Raw genomic sequence first — 13296 nt, 5'->3', positions numbered from 1 at the left:
CATCCTCCCCCGCTCCGCCGCCATCTCCTCTGTTGTTGTTGTAATTGTTGGGGAAGAAGATGGAAGGAGGTATGGGAAAGGTCCTAAACTCACTACTGATGCCATATAATCACATTCTGGTGCAACGAAGAGTCATAATTAATGGAGACGAGGCCTTAACTGACATAGAATAAGAATAACTAGGAAGATGTCCGAAAGTTGTCTACGTGTGGTGCGGTGGACCTGGGCACGACATTTAATGGGGGAATAAGGGGAAGGTCGGCTCTACTGATTGTTATTTACATGCAATGGGACTAGGGAATGGGGGATTGGGGAAAGTTGGGGAGTATTGGAGAAAATAGGGGAATATTTACAAGCGGATATGGAGGCCAAATTCCATATTCGCAACAATATATATATATATATATATATATATATATATATATATATATATATATATATATATATATATATATATATATATATATATATACAGTATATATGTTATATGATCCAGTCCTCCCAATAGATACTTGCAGGAATTTAGAATATGGCCAGTGAACCAGCACACAATGGCCAATCCTATCTGAAGGTGCAGTAAGATCTGTGTTAGACGATGAGACAGCCAGCTTAAAGTCTCTTCCGAAGGATAGCGTACTCATTGAAGCCACGTCCTGTCTGCATCGCAGCAGGATAACCGTTACCATTGGGTTGGGAATGGAACTTGCACAAGTCAGCTCAAAATTAATGCCCGGTCACTGAGCTGACCTGTCAGGTCGGAGATTATCGACCTGACCGTCAGCAACACTTAAAGCATCGATTCACTTTATTTATTTTTACTGATTATACTGTTTCATTACTAATGGCTAATATTCATCTTGTTTTGAACCTCTGGGTGAGGACTTCAGCAGACAGAAGCCAAACCAAGGGTGCCAGTGCCGGAAGTTGGGGGGGGGGGGGGGGGGGGGAGTGCGCCGCATAAATTTTGCAGTGGGGCAAAAACGTAATTTTACCAAAAGAGGTAGAGAGAGAGGGGGATTGAATGAAGAAATAAAGCAATAAAAACGAAATAATGAACAAAATACAGAATTCTCAAACAAGTAGCTGGAGTGGAGAGAGCCACTCTTTATACAAGGTAAAAATAATTTTCTTTTATCATGGAATGGGTGCCCTTTTAGTGGTGAAAAGTGACCATATTTTTGGGAGGGGAGGGGGCACCCTTGCCACAGGGAAATGCACATTTTGTAATGCAAAATGCTCTTTTCATGATTTTTGGGGTTTTTTTTTGTCTCCTACCCTCCTCACCCAATCCTGAAATGCTTCTGGCATACCTGGCCGCAACAGATGACGAATGATGAATCGAGCGATGAGCATCCATCGCGTCGTGTGCTGTGGCTCGTCTTGGGTGTCGGTGGTGGTTGCATGCTGTTGCTGGCGTTTCTTGCTACCTTAGCCTTCCAGTGCTGTCAGTCACGGACAAAACGCAGCTGGGTAATTCACAGTGCCACACTGCACATCACCACCATGTCACGACTCATCACACTGTGACCTTGAAGCCATGGATTTCTTCTCTCCTGTTGCAATCCATGTATTCTTGATTCCGTTATTGTGCGCGGTGTTTCTGATGTGGTTAAATAATTATTGAATTCTGGCTCAGCTCTCTTGCACAGATTCAGGTCTTACCTCATCCTTCCTTTAAGGTCATTTACATACTTTAGATGGATTTTTCAATGATTTTTCAGCAAATGATCCCATACACCTATACTCTTCTTTCTCCTACTGTCATCCTCTATCAATTTGGTACTTCCTCTGTGAGTAACCTGAACATGATGAGAAAAGGGATAAATAATCTCTTGTTACCTCCGCCACCAAAGGTGGATGGAGGTTATGTTTTCACCCCTGTCTGTTTGTCTGTCCGTTTGTATGTGAACAAAATATCTCAAAAAGTTGTCGACGGATTCGGACGAGATTAGGCAGAGATGTAGCGTATGTGACACGGACGAAATGAATCGATTTTGGTGAAGATCCGGATCCGGCTACTATAATTTTAAAATTGATTCTTTACCATTGGGAGATAGGGCCAAAAACGATACATAGCAGGATATCTCAAATATTTGTAAATGGATTTGGACGAAACTTGGTGGACCGATTGGGTATCTGACAAGGACGAATTGATAAGATTTTGGTGAAGATCTGATTATGGATTCGGATATGAGAATTATTTAATTTTTAAGTGATTCTTCATCATTGGGAGATAGGGTCAAAAACGATACATAGCAGGATATCTCAAAAAGTTACGGATGGATTTAGACGAAACTTGGTGCACAGGTTGTGTGTGAGACAAGGAGGAATCGATTCAATTTTGGTGAAGATCCGGATACGGATCCAGCTAGAAGAATTTTTAAGTGAATCTTCACCATTGAGTGATATGGCCAACCAGGTGGAGGTTTGCTCTCTACTGAGTGCCGTTCTAGTTTAAATTGCATTATGGTTTAATTTTAATTTTCTGGAACTGTGTGTATTTCCTTCAGGTTGGTCACATTACTTCGGGTGACGTCAGTGCACAAGGTGTTTTCATACAGCATCCTCTGTTCTGTGGGGTCCAGGCTCTGCGTCACTTGAGGAAGCATATATGATTACGCTTTTGTGCTTCCAGAAATTTTCTGTTTGATGAACAAACACTTTGAGTCAATGTGGCCACAGCGTGCCTCAATTGCTACCCAGGCCGCCATGTTACACCAAATGTGTCATCTATTTCCTGTAAACAATAGAGAACAATAGTTCCTCGGGTATATATAGTGAGCTATTATCAGATAAGTCCAGATTATTACAGCTTATGAAGAACCTTTGGATTGTCGACACACCTAAGAATGAAACAGAACACACACAAACTTACTCTTCATCCAGATGGATTCTACGTCTGTAGATAGAGTAACCTAAGAGAAGCAGATCATGGAGACTGAACTTGAGAGGAGGAAATTACGAATGGCTGAGGGTGCAAATGTACCAATGATGCAGTGCCCTCTGCTGGTTATGGCAGGAATTTTCAATTTGTTCTAATGGCGCCGCGACATCTCGCCTACTCTTCGCGAACGACACCGTGGAATGTTAAACGTCCACCAAATGATGCTGACTGGCGAGATTCCCGTTTAACGTCCATCCGAGGGACGGCAGTCACATTGATGAAGTGTCCTGCCTGTGAAACACCAGGATGACGGTTTATAGCTGGGCAGAATCTAACCAAGGCGAGACAGCTTTGAGGTGAGTTCGCGTACCACTATCGCCATTCCCTCAGCCTGTTGTGAAGAATGAAAGGTAGTGATCAAAAACATTTAGCCATTTTTCTTTTTTACCAGGAAGTACAGTAACAGGACCAGGCGCCATAGCTGACCCTAAAAAGAAGAGTTAGAATGGCAGTAAAGCTGGAGTATTTGAAACAGTTTATAATGTATGGAATGGTCTTCCTGGGAAAGTGTATCAGGGACAGTAGATGGTTCAATTGAGTCTTTGGATAGAAGTTTGGAATGAATAGATGAGTATAAGGCCTTAGGTCAGATAGGTAGATAGCCTGGGACTTTATATCTACGTGTTTTGTGCATGTTCTTTAGTCTGGATTTCGTGATATTAAAATGTAGTGTGTATATATATATATATAAAGTTTTATTAAATTTTATATGAAGTGTGAAGCGTGGTGTCTTCGTAACACCACATGTCCAATTTTTCATGCAACTGTTGGTGGATTTATTCCATTTCCACTCTATGTTTGTTTTTTTTTTTTGTTTTTTTGTATACAACATCGAGGCTCGTGAAAGAGCTAACATTAATCACACAAAAAGACAAACCGACACACAAAACACAAAAAACAAGGGGAGCGGCAGACAAGATGAGGAGAGAGGGGGAAGGACACAAACACAACATTTGAGACCAGGGACATCGGGAGGACTTGGGGGTTGGTGGGAGAGGAATAAAACATATGAACACTGCAAGGACTCTGGGGTGAATTAGCGGGGGTAGAAAAGATCAAGGTTTTCGATGGGGGAAGATAAGAGATGGTGGTGAACAGCTGTTTTAAAGACCTGGAGGGAGGAGTGGGATTGAAGGGAGTGGGGGAGTTTGTTCCAGAGGCGGGAGAAAAGGGGAATGAAAGAGTGAAGGTGAGCAGAGAGCCTAGACTTTGGCAGTTTAACCATAAGAGGGTTGCAGGCAGATCTTGTGCGACCTGAAGGAATATTGGGGGGACAGAGCACAGAGAGAGCTGGGGGAGCAAGGTCCGAGAGGAGTCAGTAGAAGATAGAAAGACCACCAACCTGCCTGCGGTGAGTGAGTGAAAGGCCCTCGGAGTTGACTACATCGCAGGAGATTCCAATGATTCTGAAAGCTTTGGCCTCAACAGCGTGAAGCCGAGCAAGGTGTGAGGCAGGAGCACCAGCCCAGAGGGGGGAACAGTATTCCATTGAGCTGCGGATGAAAGCCTTGTATGTGGTGAGGAGCTCAGGTGTGCCAAGGAAGGACTTCGCACGACGGAGGATGCCCAGTCGGCGACTGGCTTTGGAGGCCAGCTTGGAAATGTGGTTTTCCCAAGAAAGATCATGGCAGATAGTGAGACCCAAAAGCTTGAGCGACAGAACTTCTTGGAGAGGATTGTTGAGAAAGTAGATGGGAGGGTTGTCCAGTCGGTCCTTTCGGAGAGACATTGTAAGAGTGTGAGATTTGTCAGGATTGAAAGACATGTTCCACTTGTTTGACCAGTCTGTTCTTCTTCTTCTGTTGTATTCTGGCCCGCTCTGTGTTCAAACTCTACCACAAGCCTCAACTTCTTATACCAAAAAACTGTATTCTATCTCCTCCCCATAATAATCACCTTCTGTCATTTCACTATCTTCCCCATAGCTCTTCGCCGCCCTCCTTCTACACCTCCCACACCTCTCCCCATGCCCATTCCCAACACCACTGTGTTACCTTGTTTAGACTGGGTTTCAGGGGTGCGGATGTGCTACAAGAGTGATGGGTCAAGAGGCCTCCTGTTGTGTTTGGGTTTTCTTGCGTATTCCTTGTGTGTATCCTTGGGTCTCACGTCCAGGCTCCTCGCATATTGTAATGAACTTAAGAAAGAGCATGTCACATCGATTGTTGGCTCATGTCCACTGCACCAGCAATGTCAGCAAGGTTTTTGTCATTGATTGGTTACTTTTTCTGGTATGGCGGTTATAGTTGACCTTTCAGGACGCTTTTGTGCAGCGTGTGTTGATTGCCAAACATGCACGTTGATATTATACGCACAAGAAATTGATACCTTAAAATCGAAGAGCAATCCATTAAAAACTATGTACACCGTTTATTCGTCCAATTATACACAATTCCTTGGGGAATATCACGTGGGTCGAGTGTTCCTGCCCCCCATTTCGTACACAACAATGAAATGAGCAAAGAGCAGACTTTTTACCATTGTAGTTGCAAAAATGAGGGTAAAACAGTGAATTTTCGTTTTCCTTGCAATTCCCCAAGGACATTGGTAGACATTGGTGTGCTTTCCATTATATGTGCCACACTAGGATTACAAGGACATCATATAATGGACAATGGACATACACAGGTACATGGGATTTGAACTGATTTACCTGCATGTTGAAGCAAGGGTTTGATTGGCAACACTTATGGGAACACCACTTTTTTGAAATACCAACTTCTGTCCTGGAAGTCCTTGGTGTCCTTGTGTTTTATACTTCTCCCACGCCTCCTCCCCCCAAGCCCTCTCCCTCCCACACATCTCCCTGCTCTCAAATATTGTGTTTGTGTGCTTCCCCTTCTCTCCCCATTTTTTCTTCCGCTCCCTCTTTTTATATATTTTGTTTGTCTGGTTGATTTTTTTGTGAAATAAATGTTAGCTCTTTCACGAGCCTCGATTCAGTATACAAAAAAAAAGAAAAAAAAAGCCATTTAAAAATAACTTTACAATAGTCTCGACCTTGACTGGACTGCTTTGTAAAGCTAAGGAAGAAAAAGATCCTGTTGCGTTCTCTCTTTGGCTACGAATGATCAATAAGTCTCAATCCTTTTTGGCACAAGGCGTTGTTACCCCACGCGTGCGAAGCGAAGAGCGGGGTTAATCAATTGGTTCACTTTGTCTGACCACAAACATCAGTTTATGGTCGAGGAACAACTTAATTTCAATTGAATGTTAAATTTTGAACACGAATCGGAAAACAACACCTGCGGTGTAACAGGTAACAGTACTTTGGCTTTGAATGCGTTCCGATCGCACAAGCACAGAGAGGAGTGAGATTATCTTTTTCTTTTATTCTGGCTGCTTGTCTAACAGGCAAACTAAATTGAAAATCGTGCCAAACAGGAAACTTACTGTTTTTAAGGACGTTATAAAGGACACAAACAATACACATGAATAACTAATATAACCTGTTAAATAAGGTGGTGTGAAAGATGCTGCATCAACGGCAGTAAACTAGCGGGACTTCTTTTTTACCACGTTTAAAATCTTTATTTTATTTCAATTTAATTATAAGCTTGAACACTTTAAAACACAAATTGCCTTCTTAGCACTTTTAAGACCCTTCCGTTTATCAGAACTGTAATTGGAAAAAATATTACGCCATTTTACATCATCTCGACCAATCAAATTTGCTGCTCACAGACTCCGCCCATGTTCTTGTTTCTCGATATTGTGCCAGGTAAGGTGTTCTATCTATGAATTCTCTAGTTTGTTTTATTTATTTATTATATAGCACTTTACATGAAGAAGCAACATTTCAAGGTGCTTTATAATGAAGGTGAGAGACCTTTATAAAGACTTTTATAACTTTACAAAGGTGAGAAAAGTAAAAAATAAAATAAGGAAAAAGCACCTGTATTGGTGTCACTACGTGCTGTTCATTGTAGTTGCTGTGGCATCTGTAATAAATGTTTTAACTTTACATTCAAAACAATCCTCATATTTATTTAAGTGAGTCTACTGCTTAACTCGATGTATACATTTGCTTTGTGTAACATTCCTATACCGTGAAATGGGGTGAATAGGGACAGCAAGGTGAATAGGGACACAAACTGAAAAAAAGTTCGGAAACGTTTTTCGCTGAAAATTGATAATCATACTGATTTGTTGATATTTGGGTTGAAAGTGTTCTCTTGTTTTTTTAAAAAGCAACTTATAGTCCCTATTAACCCCATATATGGGTTAAATAGGAATAAATAGGATTTTTATGGCTGTCCCCTATTCACCCCGTTTTACGGGTGAATACGGACAGCCACTAATACAAAAAAATAATAATCAAGAAACATTCCTGAGTTTCCAACTTATTGCTAAATTGATAGCTCAGATGGATGCACAGAATATGCACCCATAATATAAACCACGGTGCCAATGAAAAAAAAAATGGGACAAAAAGTTTCCCCAAACTGTCCCTATTTCTTAATTATTATTTTTTGTGTGTTAGTGGATGTCCCTATTCACCCGTAAAACGGGGTGAATAGGGACAGCCATAAAAATCCTATTTATTCCTATTTAACCCATATATGGGGTTAATAGGGACTATAAGTTGCTTTTTAAAAAAACAAGAGAACACTTTCAACCCAAATATCAACAAATCAGTATGGTTATCAATTTTCAACGAAAAAAGTTTCCGAACTTTTTTTCAGTTTGTGTCCCTGTTCACCTTGCTGTCCCTATTCACCCCATTTCACGGTACTATTTTATCCACTGGTGGGTCACTTGTAGCCATAAGTCGGGCCCACGGGCTCAATCTTGCAAATGCCAGTAGATTGAACAGCCAGTCAGCCAGCTTATTGTTCACCCCAATGGACCTTAATCAGGAATCAAAATTGTGACACTAGAATTCCCACCGTAACACCGAGGTCCTCCTATGACATGTTCAACAAAAAGTTGCACTTTCAAATCGAATTCCCCTTACACATTAGTTTGTACGAGCAAGAATCGACTTATTACCTCCGCCACCAAAGGTGGATGGAGGTTATGTTTTCACCCCTGTCTGTTTGTTTGTCCGTTTGTGAACAAAATATCTCAAAAAGTTGTGGACTGATTCGGACGAAATTTGGCAGAGATGTAGCGTATGCGACCAGGACGAAATGCTTCGATTTTGGTGAAGATCTGAATATGGATTCAGATATGAGAATTATTTAATTTTTCTAAGTGATTCTTCACCATTGAGTGATAGGGCCAAAAACGAAACATAGCAGGATATCTCAAAAAGTTATGGACGCATTTGGACGAAACTTGTTGGACAGGTTGGGTGTTTGACAGTGAATAATCGATTCAATTTTGGTGAAGATCTGAATATGTATTCGCATTTGAGAATTATTTAATTTCTAAGTGATTTTTCACCATTGGGAGATTGGGCCAAAAACGATACATAGACACGTTGGGTGTGTGTGACAAGGAAGAATCGAAGAATGTTTCTACATTATATAAATTATGTTTTGTGATTTTCTGGTCTACTCTGACATACAAAAATGTAAGCTGTTCACCAGGCGGAGGTATGCTCTCTACTGATTGCCGTGCTAGTTTTGGTCTATGACTTGCAGATCACTAGCAGCATGTGCAAGTAAAATCAACCAGGGCAATGATCGGAGCATCTTCTCACAACAGCTCTATATTATATCCATCTCCATCATTCCTATACCTTTCTCCATCGCAGGTAATTCCAAAGGATACTCACGAGGTTGGAAATGGTCGTCACGCCAACGGTTGCCACGACAACCCTGGGATGGAGTCCTGTGGGCTCAGCGAGAATGGGAATGGTATGGGCGGAGAAGGTGGAGACAAAGGGGACCGGCCAGCCAGAGATACACCTGACAGCTGGGTCGTGCCCTTGGAGGTCATGACCTCTATGCAAGAGGCGGCTGCTCGCCTGGTGAACGATACACGGTTTTAAATGGCCGATTGTCGTTGGTTGGCATTGTCTATCGGCTCTTTGCTGATTTAATGACACATTTGTATCATTGAAGAGTTTTCATTCTGCATTTCGGTTCTGAACATCTACAGACTTTGAGGTAATCGAGTTATGTTTTCGGAGTTATTGATCAAAGTCAATGTGGCCAATGATGGTGTTAACACCACAGATGATCTCCGATTCGACAGAGGTCTCGCAGTTTGCCATTAATCTGGACAGGTGTGTTACGGAACAACTCTGAAGGTGGAAAACTTACCTTTCCCTTCATGTTAACCAATCTTGGTTATCCATGGTAATTGAAGTTATTTTCGTTCTTTTCATAGAGATAATACAAGTTGAGTTTTAATAATACTGTGGCTTTAATGCGTTTTATAAACTGTAGATAAAATATATGTGCACTTAACTGTGATGTTTTTTTAATTATATTATGAAGAAGAAGAAACTGAAATATTAACCCATTCGTGATTAAATGAATTGTGATGTTGTTTCCAGTAGTTTTCGATGTCTTACTATAATAATACCTGTTGACTTTGTCTTTCTTTCCCTTTTATACTATAAAAAATGCAATTACGTACCTGAAATACCATATCATGTGGTGATTTTTTTTACACTACAGCTATGTTACACACTGTGTATCAAAACTGTTACAGTGGACTGTTTGTTAACCTTTTCTCTGTGATCGGGCTCATCCGTGCCCTCACCTGTTTGGAGCCGAGCATCAAGCATCAACCGATCTGAGTCAGGCCTACGCTCGGGCCATCTCCCGCCCACCGGAAGAGGTCCATTCGAAGGGCAAGATGGCGATTGCCTTGATGCTTGAAGCGGAAGACGTGATTAAGGGCTTACCTGATCGATGAAAACTGGAAACATTTACATTGGATATTTTGTGATTAACTACAGCTAGTCAGGGCCCTTAGGGATATTTTGGTTCAAATTCTTCCAAAAGCATCAAATTTGGCGCAGATGTTGCCCATGCCATACTCTTTCGATTTTTGACGGGCGCCAAGGGCGGTATGATCCGGGGACCATACCGGTCCATCCCGCCATGTCACCTGACCTATGACGTCATAATTAGGATATGCATCCAATCACATGGCGTACTATAAGTGGTCAAAGTTCAAAATGAATCGATCAAAAAATGAAGGCAGGGATCCATTTTTAAGGTTTTCATAAAATCCAATATGGCCGCCAGGTCACATGACCTATGACGTCATATTTATGACATGTATACAATCATGTATACATGAACCCGGATCATGATCGCACAAAAATTAAACACAAGGATATGGCATACAGTTCATAAAACATCAAAATCCGTACCTTTGTAATTAGACTGATGAACTGCACATGCCTGAAAATTAGGAAATAGACATGTAAATATTTCCTCTAATTGTCAAAAATAAGGTCAGAGTTCGATTACCCAACCCAGAAACATAAAATGGTGAACCTCGCGTAAATCTTGACAAAAAACTCAAAAACCCACATGTTTGACTCAAAAATGACCTTTAAGATGACCTTGAGGGTTGACCTTGACCTCGAATCATCAAAATAACATCATAATTGGATTTCTCGACCTCGAAAACCCCTGAAAAGTGGTATCATACATGATTCCAACCCTTTTGGTTATTTAACTGATTTTCCTCTAATCCGGGTGGCGGCCATTTAGTATTTCGCCAATATGGGCCCCCCGGGGGGGGGGGGGCGCCCGTCTTGGCGCCCGTCAAAAATCGAAATAGTATGGCATGGGAAACATCTGGGCCAAATTTGGTGCTTTTGGAGGAATTTGAACCAAACGGCCCCAAAATATCCCTAAGGGCCCTGACTAAGCAGCGCATATCTCAATAAAGCAAGTTACCATACTTGTTCCTTTTAATTTATAATCAGCATTTCAACGATAAATTTCAGTCTGAGAATATTGTGCACTTACCTTTGAGCATCAAGCCTGGATTTGATTCCTGACTAGACCCTAAACTGTCGGATCGACGCTTCACACGCAGGGTGTTGCCTCACAACGTGGGGCCATTCCTCGGATGGATGTTAAACCGGCTGTTCCATCGACAAACATCATCTGGATGTTACAATAACCCAACAATGCCTTTCGAAAATAGTAGGCCATTGTGTGCCAACGACCTTAACCAAATTCCAAATTTCTGCCTTGAGGCTAATGCTGGTGGTTAACTCATGGTGACCTGCGAGGTGGCGTCGGACCAGTAATCCACAGTGACATGATACGATACCATGTACGAAAGTACCGCCATAGATTTGAAATGGACTGAGCCAGTCTCCTTCAACAGACACACTGACACTTCTTGAACATGGAGTTCTATTTTAGTTACAAAACTTGAACAGTTACAAAGCATACGTCAGATTAAAGTATACTAGAGGAGCTACCCAGCACTGTGGGGGGAAGGGAGGGAGGAGCAGGGTGTGGTGAGGGGTATACCCGGTAATGCCCGTATGGGTGAGCTTGTTCCGGTGGGGGTTTAGGGACATGTCGGGCATTGAAAGACATCATGGTTATACCTTTTGCCTGCAGGCCTGCGGCAGCACTGCCTGACCCCACATCTTTGGTGGCCTCAAAAAGGACATCACCACCAACGTGTGGCAGCTTAAAACCTTCCCCAAATTCTGAGGTACCGACACCCAAAATTTGGGGCATCTATGTGGTACGGTTCAGCCCTTAAGGAGTAACAAACATATGGAAAATCACTCATAGAGAGCGACACTTGGAAAAAGAGAACAAGGTTGAATGGCACTCGGTAGAGCATCATTTTGACCTCAAAATTAACTGATGGTTGAATTCAGTGACCTGATATACAAATCGTCTTCAAATTTGAAGTTCATCGGATGAAAATTGACAATCTCAGAAATGCGGCCTATGTTGACCTTTTGGCCTATGTTGACCTCAAAAATAGTTGGTGGTTGGTTTCAGTAAGCTGAAATGCAAATCCTATTCAGATTTCAAGTCAATCGGATGAAAATTGAGAATTTAGAAATTTGAAATGGTTGTTGACCTTTTGGCCTATGCTGATCTCAAAAATAGTCGGTGGTTGGATTCAGTTTGCTGATATGAAAATTTAATTCAAATTTCAAGTCAATCGGATGAAATTTGGAGATTTTAGAAATTTAAAAAAGTGGTTGACCTTTGGCCTATGTTGACCTTTTGACCTATTGACCTCAATATATATACGATTTTTGTCGGACCGCGAACTCTACCATTTGGTGAAGTTCCGTGAATATCGGTTTAAAATTGTGACCTGTAGGCAAGTACAAGTGAGTGGACAGACAAACAAATACACACAGACACAAACTGGAGTGATCAACATAGTTGTCCAAAATTATTTTTTTTGCCAAGTAACAAACAGACAAACACGTGAAAAAAATTCTAAGATAAAGTGAAGTAGTTGGTCATTTTAATTCTAGCACCAGGGATGCAATTTGCATTTGTAAACTTCCATTGCATTGGTATCATACATTAATGTCGAGGTTGTCCGTGTGAATAGTTATGAGCGTGCAACACCAGCATGCGGTGCTGTGCAAGGCGCGTTTGTCGTTCTGATGAACGCTTCCTTCGCAGGGTGTCACATTGTTGAGTGTGCTGTACCTCCGATGGATGTGAACATGAAGACTCGTCTGCTAATGTTAGCTGTTTGATGAAATCACACCGTGTCTTTTGAAAAAGAGTAGAGGTTATCGCAAGTAGCCTGAACAAATTACACATTTCTCCCGAAACGGTCTCACTCGATCTTTCTGGAAGAATCATCAAACAAATCCGCCGATTTCCTTGGTAATCCACCGGAAGATGTTTACATGTTCAATGTCTGGAAGAGGTTCAGTCTCTTGAACTTATATGCCTAACCATCAGCCATGACATTTCCTGAGTCACCTGCATGGAAAAGTTAGTCTCCAAAGCCAGCTGCAGACTTGGCATCCTTTGTTTGTTGGTCTTTCTTGTAGACGTAGTCGAGGGTCGTGGAAGAGCTAGTACCCTGAATGGATCAGGACATAACAGACACAAACAGGTTGCAAAATACGCATGCATGGGGTGGACAAGATGGACACAGCTGCAAACTCTCAGGAGGAAAAACAGGAAATTTGGAAAAACGTGTGGTTGTGGAAGGTAAAAAGAGGTAAAAACGATTATGGTTTTGGGTGGGGGATGATCTGACAGATGGTAATAAACAGTTGTCTTGAAGACCTGGAGTGAAGAATGAGATTAAAGAGAATGTGGAAGTTGGGTCCACAGGTGGGAAAAAAAGAGGAATGAATGAGTCGAGGTGACCAGTGGTTCTGGATTTTGAGAGTTTTACGAGAAGGGGGTTGATGGTGGACCAAGTGCGCCATGCATGAACGTGGGCGGGACAGGGCACAAAGAGGGAAGTGGGTACAAGACCAG

At 41.8% G+C, this 13296-nt stretch overlaps 1 protein-coding gene across 1 annotated transcript in view; it reads left to right on the top strand.

Annotated features, from left to right (window-relative positions):
- Positions 1-9481, top strand: part of LOC137412612 (uncharacterized) — an 89156-nt gene extending 79675 nt beyond the window's left edge. The window contains exons 4-5 of the mRNA XM_078767506.1: positions 1324-1470; positions 8646-9481. Of these exons, the coding sequence (XP_078623632.1) occupies positions 1324-1470; positions 8646-8882 (384 nt within the window). The 3' untranslated portion in view covers positions 8883-9481. The remainder of the gene's footprint in view (positions 1-1323; positions 1471-8645) is intronic.
- The last annotated feature ends 3815 nt before the right edge of the window (positions 9482-13296 follow it).

The sequence above is a fragment of the Myxine glutinosa genome, chromosome 1 (genome assembly GCF_964187855.1).
Source record: "Myxine glutinosa chromosome 1, kmMyxGlut1.1, whole genome shotgun sequence".
NCBI classification, from domain to species: domain Eukaryota; kingdom Metazoa; phylum Chordata; class Myxini; order Myxiniformes; family Myxinidae; genus Myxine; species Myxine glutinosa.
This window is presented reverse-complemented; position numbering and strand designations above follow the sequence as displayed.